The sequence below is a fragment of the Schistocerca nitens genome, chromosome 9 (genome assembly GCF_023898315.1).
Source record: "Schistocerca nitens isolate TAMUIC-IGC-003100 chromosome 9, iqSchNite1.1, whole genome shotgun sequence".
NCBI classification, from domain to species: Eukaryota; Metazoa; Arthropoda; class Insecta; order Orthoptera; family Acrididae; genus Schistocerca; species Schistocerca nitens.
This window is the reverse complement of record NC_064622.1, coordinates 386,818,849-386,840,754: the sequence shown is the minus strand read 5'-3', so window position 1 is coordinate 386,840,754 and position 21,906 is coordinate 386,818,849. Positions and strand designations below refer to the sequence as shown.

Here is a 21,906-nt window from a genome sequence, read left to right as displayed (position 1 = left end):
ATTTATTTACTGACGCAGAGGTTTTGGCACCAGTATTTAGCTATGGCGGCACCTACCAACATTTTTCAGAACTTCCACTTACTTTGCACTCGATTCTAAGCCGCAGGCGGTTTTATGGATTACAAAAACTGGAAAAAAAGTGCGGCTTAGATTTGAGTAAATACGATACATTATTCACACTCTCAATTTGATTTTGTGTACGTCCATGGAGACATTTCTTCAAAAGTGGAGTTGCAGAAAGATCTCTGAAAATTGGTTTTATAGCCTTCATGACAGTTTCTGGTAGACTGTGATGATGATTGTACTTGCACCAGGAATTGGGTCCCTATGGGCATAGTTCCATGTAGTGGTTCCTCGTCAGTCGATAAGGTGTGGTAGTAAAGTGCCATTACAGCCTTTTCCATTGCATCAACACTGTGAGTATTTTGTCTTATTGCCAGTCCATAATCTCTCTGCAATCTGTTGATTACCTCATCTGTCAATCTTTTAGCTCCACCCAAAGGTTTTCCATCACTGAGTACTTGGCCTTTCATTGTGGTCTTCAGTCGACGCAGCCTTGTTCCCATACGTTTCTGAGCATGACCTATGCACTCCTGTTTAGTAATGGTAACATCATTTCCATAAGGTTTCAGTTAAGATACAGCAGCAAAAAACTTCGAATCACCATCACCCAGGAACTGTAGGTATCTGACCTTGTAACACAGAAGAGAGCGACTGAAAATGTCTTTCACACCGGAAACTTCCATGGCCCCACTAGACCCACTGTAATTCCTTCGACAGTTTTCTGCATGCTCATCCTTCACTCTTTTAGGACACCTACAGTGCTTGGATTTAATTACAACATCTATAACTTCTGTAGTATCAGCACTTGTTGCCGTTATTACCCCATTATGTGAAGTGTGCCCACGCTTCTGCCACGTACCATCTAGTCCGACAGTAAGGTCCCGAGGATTCTGAACATCTGGAATTTCTTCATTCACCGCCACAGCCTCCTCCACTGCTTCTTTCATGGATTCTTGGGCAATATCTTCAACACAGGATCCAACAACCGAGTTATATTTTGAGAATTTCGTTGGTGGTGGTGGTAGATTCATTACGCCACAAAACATTTGACCAGCAGAGTATCCCTTACCAATTGACCTTAGAGCATAAACACATCTAATATTTGCACCATAGTACTATCAGTTTCACCTTGGCCTATTTCGACATATTCTGAGTTCCAAAATGAAACACTGTAATGACAACTAGTACAATGGAGACAGATTTCTGCTGCAAGTCCTATATGTCGCTTGACATTTACTGACATACTCAATTTGCAACATTCCTTACACAGTACTGAACTCTCAATCACCTTTGAGAGCAATGAAATGTTAATTATTTCATTCACATTATCCTCACTACACTTCTCCAATAAACTGCAGTATTTTTCAGTTGATCCATGCAACTTCTTGCTTGTACTAGAGACAGGAGTAGATTTCACTTCATGAATAACCTCACTATTTTCAGAATCATTTCCCAAGGTCAGAAAAATTGTCACAGTTCCACTAGTGCACCTCGTTGGAGGCTTCTTCCTCTTGTAAACTCTGTTACTAAATGGAGGCATATTTGATAAGTTCCAGTTACATAACAGAAATACAACACCAATCGTGCAATAACCATCAAATGCTCAATGTAAACAACAGTATCCAAAGACTACAATATGCAGACAAAACAATTGCCTATCAAATCGTGTTGCAAACATAATATAAAGTCTTTGGAAAGACCGGAAGTTTTGAAAAACGATGTTTTCAATGAATATGTATCCACGGAAATTCAATGTCGCGACATGCCCTCTACAGCACATTATTGAAAATAATATTTTCAATACTTGGAGTTGAGCTACAGGTAAGATTAATATGTCATTTTAAAGAGGAAGATCTGTAGTATTTTATTTCACAATAAACTGAAAGCCCAAAATTTCATAATTTTTAGGTTCCGGGTTTCCTTAAGATTTTTTGCTCTCTAGCAATTTCATGTGCCTTAATTTTTAAAATTTCGGCATTCACAGGCAGGAATTTCTGACGCTGTTCCTTAACAAATTCATTTAAAATCATTTATAGTGCATGATATCGGCCACACTTTGGCCCACTAAATGCTTTCCTTCTGCTTGAACATTCAGCAGTCGTCGTTGCCTGACGTTTCTCTCATCAATCCCGTATCACAGACCTGCAGCACAATTAGAACATTGTTCCGCAAAATAAATAACTCCCCTCTTGAATTTGGCACTATAATGAAAGCGCTTCATTATGGTTCACAAGCACCAACAAGCACTTCACAAAATTCCACAAAGCAATAGGTGCCGCTACATGAAATCTTAATGGGCCCCAGCGTAGCAACAACTTGTGCAACAATCCTGAAGCCTTGGGCATTGTTGGTATTTTTGTGTAAAGAAATTTATTTTTGTTGCTACGAATATTTGAAAGGCTGCTACATTTGAAGATATGGAATTTTTATTTACTTCGTTGGATAATATATGAAAATGCAGTGGTTGAAACTCGGGGCAGAGAAAAAAGCTCGTCTTCTACCCCCTTTATACAGTTTTCGCAACCCAAGGTTGCTTCATCAGGAGAGAGGGAAGGAGAGGGAAACACGAAAGGATGTGGGTTTTAAGGGAGAGGGTAAGAAGTCATTCCAATCCCGGGAGCGGAAAGACTTACCTTAGGGGGAAAAAGGGACAGGTATACACTCGCACGCGCACACACACACATATCCATCTGCACATATACAGACACAAGCAGACATATGTAAAGGCGAAGAGTTTGGGCAGAAACGTCAGTCGAGGCGGAAGTACAGAGGCAAAGATGTTGTTGAGTGACAAGTGATGTACCAGGGGGGGCAACTTGAAATTAGCGGAGGTTGAGGCATGGTGGGTAACGGGAAGAGAGGAGATATTGAAGGGCAAGTTCCCATCTCCGGAGTTCTGATAGGTTGGTGTCAGTGGGAAGTATCCAGATAACCTGGACGGTGTAACACTGTGCCAAGATGTGCTGGCCGTGCACCAAGGCATGTTTAGCCACAGGGTGATCCTCATTACCAACAAACACTGTCTGCCTGTGTCTGTTCATGCGAATGGACAGTTTGTTGCTGGTCATTCCCACATAGAAGGCTTCACAGTGTAGGCAGGTCAGTTGGTAAATCACGTAGGTGCTTTCACACGTGGCTCTGCCTTTGATCGTGTACATCTTCCAGATTACAGGACTGGAGTAGGTGGTGGTGGGAGGGTGCATGGGACAGGTTTTACACCAGGGGCGGTTACAGGGGTAGGAGCCAGAGGGTAGGGAAGGTGGTTTGGGGATTTCATAGGGATGAACCAAGAGGTTACGAAGGTTAGGTGGACGGCGGAAAGACACTCTTGGTGGAGTGGGGAGGATTTCATGAAGGATGGATCTCATTTCAGGGCAGGATTTGAGGAAGTCGTATCCCTGCTGCAAAGCCACATTCAGAGTCTGATCCAGTCCCGGAAAGTATCCTGTCACAAGTGGGGCACTTTTGGGGTTCTTCTGTGGGAGGTTCTGGGTTTGAGGAAGTGGCTCTGGTTATTTGCTTCTGTACCAGGTCGGGAGGGTAGTTGCAGGATGCAAAAGCTGTTTTCAGGTTGTTGGTGTAATGGTTCAGGGATTTGGGATTGGAGCAGATTCATTTGCCACGAAGACCTAAGCTGTAGGGAAGGGACCGTTTGATATGGAATGGGTGGCAGCTGTCAAAATGGAGGTACTGTTGCTTGTTGGTGGGTTTGATGTGAAAGAATGTGTGAAGCTGGCCATTGGGCAGATGGAGGTCAACGTCAAGGAAAGTGGCATGGGATTTAGAGTAGGACCAGGTGAATCTGATGGAACCAAAGGAGTTGAGGTTGGAGAGGAAATTCTGGAGTTCTTCTTCACTGTGAGTCCAGATCATGAAGATGTCATCAATAAATCTGTACCAAACTTTCGGTTGGCAGGCCTGGGTAACCAAGAAGGCTTCCTCTAAGCAACCCATAAATAGGTTGGCGTACGAGGGGGCCATCCTAGTACCCACAGCTGTTCCCTTTAATTGTTGGTATGTCTGACCTCCAAAAGTGAAGAAGTTGTGAGTTAGGATGAAGCTGGCTAAGGTGATGAGGAAAGAGTTTCTAGGTAGGGTGGCAGGCGATTGGCGTTAAAGGAAGTGCTCCATCGCAGCGAGGCCCTGGACGTGCGGGATATTTGTGTATAGGGAAGTGGCATCAATGGTTACAAGGATGGTTTCCGGGGGTAACATAATTGGGTAAGGATTCCAGGCGTTCGAGAAAGTGGCTGGTATCTTTGATGAAGGATGGGAGACTGCATGTAATGGGTTAAGGTGTTGATCTACGTAGGCAGAGATACATTCTGTGGGGGCTTGGTAACCAGCAATGATGGGGCGTCCGGGATGTTGGGGTTTGTGAATTTTAGGAAGTAGGTAGAAGGTAGGTAGGGGTGCGGGGTGTTGGTGGGGTCAGGAGCTTGATGGAGTCAGGTGAAAGGTTTTGTAGGGGGCCTAAGGTTCTGAGGATTCCTTGAAGCTCCACCTGGACATCAGGAATGGGATTACCTTGGCAAACTTTGTATGTAGTGTTGTCTGAAAGCTGACGCAGTCCCTCAGCCACATACTCCCGACAATCAAGTACCACGATCGTGGAACCCTTGTCAGCCGAAAGAATGACGATGGATCGGTCAGCTTTCAGATCACAGATAGCCTGGGCTTCAGCTGTGGTCATGTTGGGAGTAGGATTAAGGTTTTTTAAGAAAGATTGAGAGGCAAGGCTGGAAGTGAGAAATTCCTGGAAGGTTTGGAGGGGGTGATTTTGAGGAAGAGGAGGTGGGTCCCGCTGTGATGGAGGAGGGAACTGTTCCAGGCAGGGTTCAATTTGGATAGTGTGTTGGGGAGTTGGATCATTGGGAGTAGGATTAGGATTATTTTTCTTCGTGGCAAAGTGATATTTCCAGCAGAGACTACGAGTGTAGGACAATAAATCTTTGACGAGGGCTGTTTGGTTGAATCTGGGAGTGGGGCTGAAGGTGAGGCCTTTGGATAAGACAGAGGTTTCGGATTGGGAGAGAGGTTTGGAGGGAAGGTTAACTACTGAATTGGGATGTTGTGGTTCCAGATTGTGTTGACTAGAATTTAGAGGTTTTGGGCGGAGTGGAGCTGGAAGTGGGAGATTGAGTAGGTGGAAGAGACTGGGTCTGTGAGCAATGAATGGAGGTTGAGGTTTGTTGGAAAGGTTGTGGAGGGTGAGTGAGTTGCCTTTCTGGAGGTGGGAAACCAGGAGATTGGATAGTTTTTTGAGGTAGGGGATGGCATGCTGTTCTAATTTGCGGTTGACATGTAGGAGGATGCTCTGAACAGCCGGTGTGGATGTGGGAGAGGAAATATTGAGGACTTTGACTAGGGATAGGAGTTGATGGGTGTGTTCATTGGCTGAGTTGATGTGTAGGTAAAGGAATAGGCGGGTGAGGGCTATGGATTGTTCAGTTTGGAACTGGTATAGGGACTGATGGAAAGAAGGGTTACAGCCAGAGATGGGAACATTAAGTGTCAGGCCTTTGGGGGTAATGCCAAATGTCAGACAAGCCTGAGTGAATAAAATATTGGAGCTTAATCTGGCTAGGGCGAAGGCATGTTTGCGGAGGGAATGTAAATAAAACTTAATGGGGTCATTGTGGGGATGTTGTAAGGGTGACATGGTATTAGAAGGTGGAAAGTGTAACATGAGGATTAAGTGATAATAAAAACATATGGGGAGAGATAAAGGTGAAGTAGAAATTAACTGGAGTTCTGGTGTGAAAAAAGTCGAAAAAGTGTTGGTTTAAGCAGAGCTATGTTGATCCTGTTGTGAACTTAGGTTGGTAAACAACGATGTGTACAAATGTTAGGTAGTTGTGTTGCCTCCAAAACACGTTCAAGGGTGGAGAAATACGGGAAAATTTCGAAAAAATTGTGTATAAATGTATTGAAAGGACTGGTTATGTGGTGGCAGATTATGAAAATGAGGCTAACAATTGTCTGATAAAGAAGTAATAAGATGAAAACCTGTGGGAAGCTGCTAAAAAATGATCGGTTATGTGCGAAAACCGGGAATGGAAATAAAACGAAAGTTGTTAGAACTAGCTGAAATGGTTGTTTAATAGGTGAAAGGAACTGAAGCTGTGAAATAATATTCATGAGGTTACACAAGAATTGTTTATAAACTGGGAACGGTGGATTTTATAGTAGTGGTAGTGTTGAAAGGGTTAAAAAAAATTTTGTTGTGGTTTGGAAGTAAATTACGTATTATTGAGTATATACAGGCAGGATAAATTGTATGGTGGATTATGGAAAAAAGGGAAGGTGAATACAAAGTGAAACTACTTGCACAAACAAAAAGAGAAAGTAAGATGACAGAAAAGATTTCGAAATGCAACAGTGACAATACGTAATTGTTGGGTTCAAATTAATGATATGAATATAATAGAAAGAAACATTCCACATGGGAAAAATATATTAAAAAAGATGCTGTGACGTATCAAACGGGAAAGCGCTGGTAGATAGACACAATAAAAACACACAAATATCAAGCTTTCGCAACCCACGGTTGCTTCATCAGGAAAGAGGAAAGGAGAGGGAAAGACGAAAGGATGTGGGTTTTAAGGGAGAGGGTAAGGAGTCATTCAAATCCTGGGAGCGCGGAAAGACTAATTTCAAGTTGCCGCCCCACGTACATCACTTGTCACTCGACAACATCTTTGCCTCTGTACTTCCACCTCGACTGACATCTCTGACACTCGCGCACACACACACACACACATCCATCCACACATATACAGACACAAGCAGACATATGTAAAGGCAATTTGGGCAGAGATGTCAGTCGAGCCGGAAGTACAGAGGCAAAGAGTTGTTGAGTGACAAGTGATATACAAGGGGCGGCAACTTGAAATTAGCAGAGGTTGAGGCATGGTAGGTAACGGGAAGAGAGGATATATTGAAGGGCAAGTTCCCATCTCCGGACTTCTGATAGGTTGGTGTCAGTGGGAAGTATCCAGATAACCCGGACGGTGTAACACTGTGCCAAGATGTGCTGGCCGTGCACCAAGGCATGTTTAGCCACAGGGTGGTCCTCATTACCAACAAACACTGTGTGCCTGTGTCCGTTCATGCGAATGGACGGTTTGTTGCTGGTCATTCCCAAATAGAAGGCTTCACAGTGTAAGCAGGTCAGTTGGTAAATCACGTGGGTGCTTTCACACGTGGGTCTGCCTTTGATCGTGTACACCTTCCAGGTTACAGGACTGGATTAGGTGGTGGTGGGAGGGTGCATGGGACAGGTTTTACACTGGGGGCGGTTACAGGGGTAGGAGCCAGAGGGTAGGGAAGGTGGTTTGGGGATTTCATAGGGATGAACCAAGATGTTACGCAGGTTAGGTGGACGGCGGAAAGACACTCTTGGTGGAGTGGGGAGGATTTCATGAAGGATGGATCTCATTTCAGGGCAGGATTTGAGGAAGTCGTATCCCTGCTGAAGAGCCACATTCAGAATCTGATCCAGTCCCGGAAAGTATCCTGTCACAAGTAGGGCACTTTTGGGGTCACATAGAAGGCTTCACAGTGTAGGCAGGTCAGTTGGTAAATCACGTGGTTGCATTCACACGTGGCTCCGCCTTTGATCACATGAACAGACACAGGCACACAGTGTTTGTTGGTAATGAGGATCTCCCTGTGGCAAAACATGCCTTGGTGCACGGCCAGCACATCTTGGCACAGTGTTACACCGTCACGGTTATCTGGATTCTTCCCACTGACACCAACCTATCAGAACTCCGGAGATGGGAACTTGCCCTTCAATATATCCTCTCTTCCCGTTACCCACCTGGCCACAACCTCCGCTAATTTCAAGTTGCCGCCCCACGTACATCACTTGTCACTCGACAACATCTTTGCCTCTGTACTTCCACCTCGACTGACATCTCTGCCCAAACTCTATGCCTTTACATGTTTTCTTGTGTCTGTATATGTGTTCTATCAACGTACCAACACTTTCATCAGCAGAAGTTGGTTGTGGCGGCACCTACCAACATTTTTCAGAGCTTCCACTTATTTTGCACTCGATTCTAAGCCACAGGCGGTTTTTTGGGTTACAAAATCCGGAAAAATGTGCTGTTTAGATTCAAGTAAATACAGTAAATGAACCACTTTTATTTTCATAAATGTAGATTCTTTGTTGATATCCAGCCAACCATTGCAACATCAAAGATGAAAACTGTGTGTGAGCAAGACTAAGACTTAGGCTGTCCAGCACTGGTAGATAAAATTCATAATGTTTTCATCTAAAATTATTAATGTCATGATATTTTATAAATCTGGTCTCTGTGATACAAGTATAAGGTAACTTCCTAACTAACCAATCTCTCATTTATAGGTGAAAATGTCTCTTTGCAACTGCAGGTGAATCCATGGGATCCTTGTTCTCGTCCTGATATCAAATTTCTAGGGCCAGAAAAAACTGTGTCAGAGTTCCGTGAGAGACTCATTTACAGATTTGAGGTAAATGTTCAGAATTTTGAGACTGTTTTTATTGTTTTACTTGTAATGTGCAGATAATTTTAACTCTTGTGTTCTCCTAGTACAAAAATATTTCATTTCAATTTCTCATGTTGTTTATCCTCATTTCCAGGAATGGGATTCTGAGAGCAGCCTTCCTGACAACCTTAAATCAGTTTTGGGTTTCGAAAGCTTTCCTGAGAAACCAGAAGGTACTGGTGAGGATGAGGCAAACCTTTTGATACGACCAGGAGAATGTTTTGTTTGCTTTTCAGTTCGCTTGGAGGGTAGCTTGCCATCAGAGGCTTGTCCATCTGAAAGATGTGGCAGCATATTTCACATGGACTGTCTTTATCAGGTGTGTGTTTGTTGCATAAAAATACAAAGTGATACTGTGTAGACTCGTAATATCCATAGGCAAAATGTTTTTTTTTTTTTTTTTTTTTTTAGTCCAAGTTAATAACTGCGCGCTCATATTAGTGCCACAAGACTATGAGAAAGCATAGGACATAATTGACAGATAATACCAGAAACATTGATTCACACGTATCTGTTAAAATTATTTTACTCCGTCTCTAAACTGACTTCTCCATGGGGAAAAACTGCGGTTGATATTTTGTAAGGCCTGATCATGGGATCATTACTATTATTGCTCTTCTTTAATTATCTACAGTATGCTTCTATTTGAATCAGAAAGCAGAATTACAGTGAAACCCTGCTTTTACACTTTTCAAGCGACTTCAAAAAATGGTGTAAAATGTGGGAAAAAGTAAAATTTTGGAAATAACGTTTTAAGCTGTTAAAGTTATGTATTGGATACCCCCTTGCATTTTCGCACTTCATGTATGTGTACATAATAGGCATCAAAGTGTTCATGTTAGGGAGTTTTTATTATCTAAAAATGGTTTGTTATCTACTAAAAACCACTGATATAAATGGAAACTGATAATTGGGAAGCAGAAATGTTGGACTCAATTTCATACATCATTATCGATGTTTTTGGAATGCCTGCGCTGTCATTCATTATTTAAATAATGAGGCACTGCATCAGTTACATATTTTTTCATGCTTAGCACAGTGTGTTTCAAGAATTTTTTCTTGATATCAAGTGCAAATATTTACCTAAGTATTGTGTGTGGTGTTTGCATATGTGTTGCTCTGCGTCTCTTTAACTGTAACTGCCTTTTTGAGGTTATTCGGTACTATGTTTCCTCAGTTACGCAGAAAGCCACATAATTATGTAAATATTGCTCTTAACAACGAGAATAAATCCTTGAAACATGTTTTGCTCAGCGCGAGAATATGCGTAATTCGTGCTGTGTTTAAACCAAAAACATTTGATCAGTGCAAACAGAATGAAGGTGTCAACTACCGCTTCAAGTGGCCAAAAGACGAAACACATTGAATATGTATATTTGTGTGGCCATCTTCTGCAGCAGCTGTTAATATCTGTTATTATAGGTTATCTGTCTTGAGCTGACTGCAGTGTAACTAAAATTTACATTAATTACATTGTGGTCAACTCAAGACAGATAACCTATAATAACAGACACTAAATATGGTTTGACAGATGTGTGACGACAATTACAAAAATCACACAACTGTGCATGCACTGTAGAAGCAGTATGGAAATGGTGTGACTGGTCATGATACCTTTGGACATATTAACCTAGTTACTCCTATCCTGCTAAGTAGAGCATCCTGGTGACAAGAAACTTAACCATATAACTTTTGTAAACACTACTTGATGGCTAGCGGTTGTTTTTTCCCCAAGAACATTTTTTCATAAAGTGTAAACATGAGAAAATTATAAATATGTTGAAACAAAATCTGGTGTGAATTAACATTATGGACATAGGCAATTTGATGGGAACGATAAAAAGTGTCGAAATCGGTGGGGAAACGTTAATTCCAGGAATGTAGAAGTTGGGTAATACTGTAGTGTTTTTGCTAGTTACAACTACCATTGCCAAGCTGACTAAAAAAGGGTCAACAGAAGGAATAGTACATTATGTTTTTGTTAAAGTTAGCTAGTGGTGTTACACAAATAGGCAAGCTTCAAAGCTTGAAAAAACACAAAACTTTCAAAAATGTTTCACATCCAATAAGTACAGTGTACCAACAAGAAACTAAAAATTAGTATTAAATTTGTAACTTCTTGATGAAGGAGTTCAGAGCTGGAAAAACTATGTATTACATCCAAACCATTTAGTTTTTGTTACTTTTGCCACAGGAATTACCTAAATTTAGAGACAAAGAAATCAGTAAGTTATATTTTTTGTAATAAAAAATAAAATAAAATTCTTTTTTGATCCTTACGGAATTTTGTTTCATATATAAGAACAAGTTTAAACAGAATGTATATGTGGACAAGAAAAAAAAAATCCCTGATTTTTCCAGATTTCCCAGTCAAAACTACATTTTTTCCTGGGGGAAAATACACATTTTCCTTGACAAAAATATATTTTCTCCTTGTTAAGTGATGGTATACGTTCGCTCAAGATTGTAAAACTTATCAATTCTTTGAATGGTAAAAGGTTTTATGCAATGGTGTAGAACTCCCCAAACTTCAGGAAACGTAACCCAGCAAAAACACAATAATGCATTTTGGAAAAATCTTCGATGAGCGGCAACATGCACATTGCGTATTTTTGTATTAAATACAAATTCCATCAACCACAGATGTTAGTTTCTGAAGCACTGAAATCAAGAGTGTGATACGCTTTTGTCACCCAATCATAGCTCACATCATGTTATCTCACCAGCAAATGACAGTGGATATTCAGAGTGTAGGACATGTGATGTAGGCAGCCAATAACAGCATCTGTGAGCTAGTCTGCCAATAACAACATCACTGTTAAGTAAGAGCATGAACACACAAATAGAAAAAGTTCATAGCTTAAATTAATGTACATACAGTACGAGGTGCATTCAAGTTCTAAGGCCTCCGATTTTTTTTCTCCGGACTGGAAAGAGATAGAAACATGCGCATTGTTTTAAAATGAGGCCGCGTTCATTGTCAACACGTCCCAGAGATGGCAGCACCGTACGGCAGATGGAATTTTACCGCCAGCAGCGAGAATGAGAACAGTTGTAAATACTTAAAATGGCGACGTTTTCCTTACTTGAACAGCGTGCAATCATTCGTTTTCTGAATTTGCGTGGTGTGAAACCAATTGAAATTCATCGACAGTTGAAGGAGACATGTGGTGATGGAGTTATGGATGTGTCGAAAGTGCGTTCCTGGATGCGACAGTTTAATGAATGCAGAACATCGTGTGACAACAAACCGAAACAACCTTGGGCTCGCACAAGCCGGTCTGACGACATGATCGAGAAAGTGGAGAGAATTGTTTGGGGGGATCGCCGAATGACTGTTGAACAGATCGCCTCCAGAGTTGACATTTCTGTGGGTTCTGTGCACACAATCCTGCATGACGACCTGAAAATGCTAAAAGTGTCATCCAGGTGGGTGCCACGAATGCTGATGGACGACCACATGGCTGCCCGTGTGGCATGTTGCCAAGCAATGTTGACGCGCAACGACAGCATGAATGGGACTTTCTTTTCGTCGGTTGTGACAATGGATGAGACGTGGATGCCATTTTTCAATCCAGAAACAAAGCGCCAGTCAGCTCAATGGAAGCACACAGATTCACCGCCACCAAAAAAATTTCGGGTAACCGCCAGTGCTGAAAAAATGATGGTGTCCATGTTCTGGGACAGCGAGGGCGTAATCCGTACCCATTGCGTTCCAAAGGGCACTACGGTAACAGGTGCATCCTACGAAAATGTTTTGAAGAACAAATTCCTTCCTGCACTGCAACAAAAAGTCCGGGAAGGGCTGCGTGTGTGCTGTTTCACCAAGACAACGCACCTGCACATCGAGCTAACGTTACGCAACAGTTTCTTCGTGATAACAACTTTGAAGTGATTCCTCATGCTCCCTACTCACCTGACCTGGCTCCTAGTGACTTTTGGCTTTTTCTAACAATGAAAGACACTCTCCGTGGCCGCACATTCACCAGCCGTGCTGCTATTGCCTCAGCGATTTTCCAGTGGTCAAAACAGACTCGTAAAGAAGCCTTCGCTGCTGCCATGGAATCATGGCGTCAGCGTTGTGAAAAATGTGTACGTCTGCAGGGCGATTACGTCGAGCAGTAACGCCAGTTTCATCGATTTCGGGTGAGTAGTTAATTAGAAAACAAATCGGAGGCCTTAGAACTTGAATGTACCTCGTATAGCTACAAGAAGAGCTAAGCTTTCACATATAATATTGTTTTTTTCCCTCATGTTGCACTGTAAGGACTGTCAAACACAAATGCGACAGTAAAATTTTAAGTGATGAAATAAAAGTCTGGTCTTCTGAGTCCAAAGTTTTTCAAAGTTGCTGTCCCTCAATTTGTTAAATTTTGAACGAAAGTCAAACACTCTGTGATGCAAGAAATTCATCAAACATTCTCACACATAACATAATTCACCTTGCATAAAAGGTAATTTATGTTGAAAGTAACGCATCTCAAAACACCATTCGCAATATTATCCTGCGACATGCTAGGAATAGGTTTGTTTGAGCAGTTGCCAGATAGTGCCAGAAGACAGGCATTACTGTACATGCACAGCTATGATGATGTAGGAAGCCCTTGCTTGGTGTTTGCTCTGCTCATACACCCTATGTTGCATTTTTGTTTGGAATTTCGTTTTTAGTGGAGCATCATGTGGCCACGTTCGCAGTATGGTATGTTGATCGGAGGGGACATACGGAGCTAGTGTACGTAGGGCAATTGTTTTATCATATCATCTCCAGCTAAGGAATGCAAAATTACATAGCAGTCATTGGCACAATGTCTATTTCAAAACTGGACTCTACAACTGAAAGTAAGCTAATACTTTGCTTGTGACTTCAAATATATTTTTATTTATTTATTTATTTTTAAGTCGTGCACAGCACTGCAAAAAGAAATAACATCAATCCTACAGGAGGTACCAGAAGGGTATTGAAATGTGTCATGATCCAAAAACATTGTATATGAAAAATTCTGCTAAAGCTTTTCGTTGTGATTTTCGGGAAGCATGTTTTCTGGGAATGTCATTACTGTATTATCTCATGTTCAGCTCTTTATTATAGCATAATGCCATACATGCCAGAACATGAAACAGTGCACTTGAAATTCAGCAAACAATTGAAACTAGCTAATAGTGTGGAATAATCACGGACATTTGTGTGTGCACTGTGTTTTGTTGTTGTAAATGCCGCATTATCTTTGCAACTTTATTTTATATTGGTGTTTTTTTTCTGATTTACGTTTTATTGCTGCAGTATTACTCTGCAGCAGTGGGCTAAAGAAAAATTCATTTTAGAGTATCAGTTCTTACCAGATAAAATTACATATTTAACTCAACACTAAAACAATAAAAAAAAATTCTGGAATTGTAAAAAACTCCCAGGTTTTTCCCAGTTTTCTCCCAAATGAAAAAAAAATCCTGTGCTTTTCCCGGATTTCCCAGTTGTCCCAGGGTGAATACGCCCTGTTAAAGCATGTAGTGTAACAATATTGAAGAAAATTCCTTCGTTTCCATAAGCTATGGCAATGTCCTAGAATACCCAAAAACTACAACAGTATTGTCGTAATTCAAGCATGAGAAAAACTAATAGCCACTTTCTTTATAGTTGCTGATGTCACTTCCCACCAGCCACCGTAGCTTCAATAGAATTAGTGGGGAGTGTCCCAGCTGTGGTGCTGTGAGTATTTTATCACACTTCATTTTTCTTTTTCTATGTGTTTAAATATTTGTTCACTAAATATTTTGTTCTAAGTACACTGATTGTGACAGTAATTAATGAGATAGTTGAATTGGCTAGAAAAGGTGATAGTACAATGAGGTACCCACCTATTGCAATGCCACTTGAATGATTAATGTTAATTTCCATCTACATATCTCCTACAAGCATCATGCTTTTGTTCAGTATCCGTCACCTGTCCATATGCCCTAAACTGTAAACTATATAAACTATAATCTTCCTTCCTTCTTTTTTTCCCCTAAAAGAAGCCTATCCGACTTTTTGTAATTTTAATGATTTTCTCAGTTTAATTTTTGTTGCTGTTTGTTCTAATCTTGGATGCTTCTTTGATAACAGAATCCTAGCATTATAGTTCCATTTGTTTGATATATTGTGAATACTCTGCGCAATACTCAGCAACCGTGTGAATAGTTTGACCTATGTAGATGCTACCACATTCACAGGAGACACTACACTTGCTAGGAATACTCCTAGTTTTCATAGCTATGTGTTATTCTAAAGAAGAAACATATAATTATAAACTTTCCATTTGCAACACTAGGAATTGTGCCTCCTGAAGATAAATTGAGTGAGGTGTTGTACTGGTTAGCACACTGGACTTGTGTTCATGAGGATATCAGTCAAAATACCTTTTTGGCCATCCAGATTTAAGTTTTCCATGATTTCCCTAAATTTCTCTATGCAGATACTGGGATGGGCCCTGTGAAATGGGCATGGCCACTTCCCTGCACCATCCTTTTGTAATCCAAGCTTGTGCTCTGTGTCTGTCAGTACATTCGATGGGATGTTAAACTATAATCTTCCTTCCTTCTTTTTTCCCATAAAAGAAGCCTATCCGACTTTTTGTAATTTTAATGATTTTCTCAGTTGAATTTTTCATTTTATACAATTAACCAACCTTTTGGATATTCTGGTTTTGTCCATGTGTTTTAACTGTAATTCTTTCCTGTTATTTGTTTTGTCTTAAGTGCTGCCTAACTTTCACGTGTAACTGTGTCACTTAGACTCTTTTTTCGTATAGCATTATTTCTCAGTTAATTCTTCATCCTTACCTAAAGATCTTTTTATATAGAGCAGTCTTACTCTTATTGTTCAATGTAATTATGGTGTCAAGATTCCCTGGGATGATGTGCAGCAATATAATGACAAAAAATTATTGGCTGTTCTGTCCTGTGGCACATAGACTGTTGCAGTTGCTAGTTAGTTGGTTTTCAATGTTGGCAACCATGTAGTGATGAGGTGGGACCTGTTTCTGGTGAAGGATAATAGTGTCAAGCAACGTTGGTACATCAACCATTGTGGCTCCTCCATTGGTAGCAATAACCAAATGTTCGTGTTCTTTGGTTAATGGTACCCATAGTGGGCATTTGATGTGGTGATTGTAATGTGGACAGTGGCCTCTGCTGTGGATACGTCTGGCCAACTGTATGTGGTGGAAGTGTGTGTGTGTGTGATGATGCTGATAACACTGGATTAGTTCTCCAAAGCTCTTCTCCATAAATGATATAATTAAATACATGCTGAGAAAGAAAGAAGGAAAGATTAAGACTAACAAAATCTCATCACCCTTTAGGTCATTATACATACAGTATTCACTGAGAAACAGTATGAGTCAGAGTGCCATTTTTCTTATCTGTAAATATTTTTATCGTGTGTTTTTCGAAAGTTTACTATATGCATTTTGTTTCCTCATTTGGGAAGAACGAAGTTGTGATGATTTTATTGCATATGCAAAAATCTTCAAAAGCTTTTGCTGTTTGTTATCGACCATTGTCTGTTGTGACTGACACTTGTTGCAAGCCTTGAAAATGAGAACGTTAGAAAATGCCATATTGATAGTGTCAAATATGATGGATCTTATTTTGACATTTTTGATGACACAGAAAGGGCATATTTTGCATCAAACAGAATTCACTTGAGAAAATTGTCGAATTAGAAGGAGCCGAAATGACTGACCAGTACTTACATTCAAGTGGCAAAATTCCAGTACTGGTGATCGGACGTTTTTAAAATTGGATAAAACTACTGCTAGTCATCCCTAATGAAGATAAAAACAGGACAACTTAATGCCATAAGAAGTGCTAATGTATTATATGATGCTGCTAGAGACTGTGGTCATGTTTGTGAGAGTTGCATTTATGTGAGTGAATACGCATATGTAGTCTGATTCCAATGAAGGCCTTTTTGGCTGAAGGCTTACTTATTTGACAGTTGTTTCATTGTGCCAAACTGTGACTCAGCCTCTTTGCTATATGGCAAGTAGCAATATATATTTTTCATAATATTGTCAGAAGAGTTAAAGTTAGATGTATTGTGCTTCCAAGAAATGTGTATTGAGGCGGGAAAGGTCTGCAGTATGCCAATAACTGCCCAGTTTGTCGCCCAAGGACAGAACAGTATTTAACAAGGCCATTACAGTGACAAAAAAATTGCACTAGTGATTGGAACACACAATGTGTGTGGAAATGTTAACCAGCGAGCAGTCATTATAATTCTGATTTTCGATTTAGTGATGAGTTCAGTGAGTATCTGCTAAGGATTATGGATATTAGCCACATACGACAAATTAAGCCTCTTGTGTATGCCATTGATGCAAATGCGAGATTAGCGTTGTGGCATAGTCGCCGACTGATGACCATGGAAGACAAGTAGAAAAAGCCATTATGGAACTCAACCTTACAGGTATTGAATATGCCTTGCGGTCTGTCAACCCATGAAAGGAGGGTCAGAGCAACATCAAAATAGATGTCACTCAAGCGTATGTTGCAGCGGTGCGCCTTATGAAAGGCTGCAGGGTTGGGAGTGGAATGACATCAAGTGATCACAATATCGACCACTATTCAATCACTGAAAGTGAAAGCCAAGCCACCTCAGAAAGCCTGTGCATAATGCCTAAATGCAAGAACAAGAAGCATAACTGGGAAGAACTGACAAAGTTGTTTCAGTGTCTGGGAAGTCCATCGTTGGGTGATGTAGATATTAAATAGAGCATGCTACAGAAGTTACACAACAGTTGTAACATTAGTGGACTGGTAGCATTTGCAGATATGTTTTTCACTGTAATCAGTGACTTGAGAAGAACAATTGAAAACAAATGTAATGCAGCACTCTATTTAAATTGAAGGATTATGTTGGAGTATCAAATTGTCACTAGCGCCTGACAAAACTATGTTCCTCCTGCTGAAATGGAATCTAACAAGAAATACTAAAATAAAATAAAATTTAATAATGTAACAATAAGAAGTAGTGCAGTAACGAGGTATCTAGGGTATTCCTAGATAAATCTTGTTAATTTTGCTCGTCATGTAGAGCAGGCATGCAGGGAGGGTACAAATATAATGAACAAAAATTATAACCATCACAAATAGTACTACTGTACTACCCCAAATGAGGCATTGTTAATAGTTGTAGACCTACGCCCATTGGATTTGGAAATCAGGAAAAAGGGAGCACTTTATTGTTTAAAGAAAGGCAGCCAAATGGAAGTACGAGGGATACTTGGAACTAAGGCCAATACAAAGAAGTTAATACAAAATTATGTATTACGACTGTGGCAAAACGAATACCTCAGAATAGGCAGAACAACACATGCATTTCTCCCTAACACCAGGGAGAGACTAAAAATGAAATCTGTTAACCCATCAAGTGGATTGATATGATACCTAACCGATCAGCACCGTTATGCTATGTATCTTTATAAAAGGCAGATGAATGATAGTTGTGCTTACACTAGTATGGGCACTCCAGAACACACATTCTAGGACTGTGCACTTTACAAAATTGCATCGAGTAACGTCCATCATGCATTAAGGACTGGGTATCTGATGAATGTGTAAACTCTGCGCATTTGGGCTTATTATCCAGTAAAGCAAAGAACATCTTCATGAGACATTCAACCACACTTCAGCATACTGCCATCCTAGCTAGACAATACACTCTACAGATGGAAAGAGGTTGGTGACCACTGAATGAAGCGGTTTTTCAAGAACTTACATTGCATTGGTGGAGTCTGAATTAACAGATTTTTTGTAGAAATATTCGACTGTCAAGTTCACTTTTTCTCTTGCTATAGGTATCAAGGAATGGGGGGTTCTATTTGCATGATCTCTGATAAAAAATAGAAATAACTTCACTGTATGTTCACAACAGTTACTTATATATTACGAAACAATACTTTCTGTGCAAACAAAGTTGATACTTGTCACAGTGGTTGATGGCAGTGATCAAAAATTGGAAATGCCTTTAAGTCACTCCCATCAGCCACTGCCGAATGTCACACTAATTTACACAGACAGTATTGTAACCATTGAATTAGTGTGTATGTAATATAACAGACTATAATCTTAAGGAACACTTTATTGTACTGTTCTTTAACATGCTTAAGTTTTAATCAGAACACATGTTTTAGTTTGCAGCCGTTATTATCCATTACACATTCAGCTTCTATACTTTTATTTTAAAAAAAGCAGTAGTTGTTTTCAGGCTGTTGGTTCTAATATTATGGTACTTTCTGAAGATACCATATCCAGAGCAGTCTGCAATACCATGGAGATATCAGAAGTGGCAGCAGATCTCTCCAGAACAGCAAATGCAGCTGCCTCTTCTGTGTGGGGGTGGCAGTGTCGTATCTTCATGTTCCTCCTCAGATGGTGACAGCATAGCATTATCATTCTCTTCTGCATGAGCAGCAGAACTGACAACAGGTTCTTCAGCACTACAGATGTTGTCATCTGCCTGCATCCATTCTCCAATACTGACAGTAGAAGAGGGTGCCAACTGGGTGTAAGACTGTAGAAGAGCAGCATCAGAATCCAAAGTTGTATCCACATTATGAGTAAGTTCAGATGTTGGATCATTGCTTTCCTCTTCAGTTTTAGTAGCAGTTTCAGTAGCTGTTCAGGCCTTCTTAAAACAGTTACTTATGATGTCTATTGTAACTTCATTCCAAGCAGCAGATATGTTGTGGATAACTTGCAGTAAATTCCAATTTGGAACTGTTTCTTGTAGTTCAGTTGCACCAATGGCAGTCTTAACAAGTCAGTGTCTGTAACTGCACTTCAGTGAAGCGACTATTCCTTGATTCAGTGGTTGTAGATTGCTAGCTGTGTTAGCTGGGAAGAAGACAATTTCTATATTCGGAAGCTCCACATCAAACTGATGGTCCAAGCAGTAGTCAAAAGTTAGCAAATATTTCTCTTCCTCACATGTATTTGTGTTGAACCTTCAAGAGCCAGCTATGCAAGACAGATTTGCTCATCCAAGTTATTCTTGTAGTGGCAAGGCAGGTTCGATGGATTGACATTTTTAAAAGTGCTGATTTTTCTATTTTCCAATATCTAATGGCTTGAGCTTCTGATAACTATCTGCATTACAACACAAGACCACTGTCAGTCTCTCCTTACTGCGTTTCCCCCTATGACATTTTTCACCATTAACATGTAGTGTTTTTAGTCATCAAATTATAGAAAACAACAGCTTCATTTGCATTAAACATATCTCTTGGGTGATAAAAATGAGATAAGGATTGAAATTCTCATGCCCATTCATTGGCATTTTCCTCATTTGCTTTATACTACTCCCTACAGAATTGACAGCCCTGATTTTATGCCACTTCTGAAAGCGCCATATCCAGTTCTCAGAACGCACAAACCTAAAAGTTCCCCTTTTCTGGGTGATTTTATGAACCTTTTCTTGAACCATGGCACTGAAACAAGGAATTTACTGTGAGCAGATGTGTTGGAACTATGAAAACAGCAAATTCTCATTAATTCATGTTTAACTGTCCTTATATGCTTGCTATTGCTGCCAAATGAACAGCTTACCTGATTTGCCTGTATTTTTTGCCTTGAACTTGTTGTTGTTGTTGTCGTTGTTGTCTTCAGACTTGAGACTGGTTTGATGCAGCTCTCCATGCTACCCTATCCAGTGCAAGCTTCTTCATCTCCCAGTACTTACTGCAACTTACATCCTTCTGAATCTGCTTAGTGTATTCATCTCTTGGTCTCCCTCTATGATTTTTACCCTCCACGCTGCCCTCCAATGCTAAATTTGTGATCCCTTGATGCCTCAGAACATGTCCTACTAACCGGAACCGGTCCTTTCTTTTTGTCAAGTTGTGCCACAAACTCCTCTTCTCCCCAATTCTATTCAATACTTCATCATTAGTAATGTGATCTACCCATCTAATCTTCAGTATTCTTCTGTAGCACCACATTTCGAAAGCTTCTATTCTCTTCTTGTCCAAACTATTTATCGTCCACATTTCAGTTCCATACATGGCTACACTCCATACAAATACTTTCAGAAACGAATTCCTGACACTTAAATCTGTACTCGATGTCAACAAATTTCTCTTCTTCATTAACACTTTCCTTGCCATTGCCAGTTTACATTTTATATCTTCTCTACTTCGACCATCATCAGTTATTTTGCTCCCCAAATAGCAAAACTCCTTTACTACTTTAAGTGTCTCATTTCCTAATCTAATTCCCTCAGCAGCACCCGACTTAATTCGACTACATTCCATTATCCTCGTTTTACTTTTGTTGTAGTTCATCTTACTGCTCTTCCAAGTCCTTTGCTGTCTCTGACAGAATTACATTGTCATCGGCGAACCTCAAAGTTTTTATTTCTTCTCCATGGATTTTAATACCTACTCCGAATTTTTCTTTTGTTTCCTTTACTGCTTGCTCAATATACAGATTGAATAACATCGGGGAGAGGCTACAACCCTGTCTCAATCCCTTCCCAACCACCGCTTCCCTTTCATGCCCCTCGACTCTTATAACTGCCATCTGGTTTCTGTACAAATTGTAAATAGCTTTTGCTCCCCGTATTTTACCCCCGCCACCTTCAGAATTTGAAAAATAGTATTCCAGTCAACTTTTTCAAAAGCATTCTCTAAATCTACAAATGCTAGAAACGTAGGTTTGCCTTTCCTTAATCTTTCTTCTAAGATAAGTCGTAAGGTCAGTATTGCCTCACGTGTTCCAATATTTCTACGGAATCCAAACTGATCTTCCCCGAGGTCGGCATCTACCATTTTTTCCATTCATCTGTAAAGAATTCGTGTTAGTTTTTTGCAGCTGTGACTTATGAAACTGGTAGTTCGGTAATTTTCACATTTGTCAGCACCTGCTTTCTTTGGGATTGGAATTGGGGCTAATTTGTCATGGCGGCTGCAGTGTAACACGTGTTAAGTTCGGCTCGCGAAATTTAGTCGAATTCGAAGGTGTTCTCGCAGGTGGTGTTGTCTAGTACAAGTGGAAATCGTGTAAACAACAGTGTTCTGTGCAGTAGTGCTATTTTTTTTCTGTGCTCCGCCAATATCTTCGAGAAAATGGTAAACAGAAGAGTCAACAGCAGCGCGTCCAGCAGCGGGGAAGCAGCAGGTGCGGCGGGCCCGCTCTTGGCGGAAGGTGCGGCCGCGGCTCCCGGTATAGCGGAGCTGGTCCGCTCTGAGGTAAACGCTGCGCTTCGCGATAAAAACAATCTCGATCTGATAGCAGGCACTATATCAGATACTGTAACGGCAGCAGTATTGG

The 21,906-nt window shown here is 40.5% G+C and overlaps 1 protein-coding gene across 2 annotated transcripts in view; it reads left to right on the top strand.

Moving 5' to 3' along the window:
- The window catches only part of LOC126202971 (E3 ubiquitin-protein ligase FANCL), a 211,985-nt gene that overhangs the window by 59,595 nt on the left and 130,484 nt on the right, over window positions 1-21,906 (top strand). For both annotated transcript variants that reach the window (XR_007540208.1, XM_049937113.1), the window contains exons 6-8: window positions 8,438-8,562; window positions 8,693-8,917; window positions 14,231-14,302. Coding sequence is in view for 1 of the 2 variants with exons in the window: in XM_049937113.1 (XP_049793070.1) it covers window positions 8,438-8,562; window positions 8,693-8,917; window positions 14,231-14,302 (422 nt within the window). In the remaining variant the exon portion in view is untranslated. The remainder of the gene's footprint in view (window positions 1-8,437; window positions 8,563-8,692; window positions 8,918-14,230; window positions 14,303-21,906) is intronic.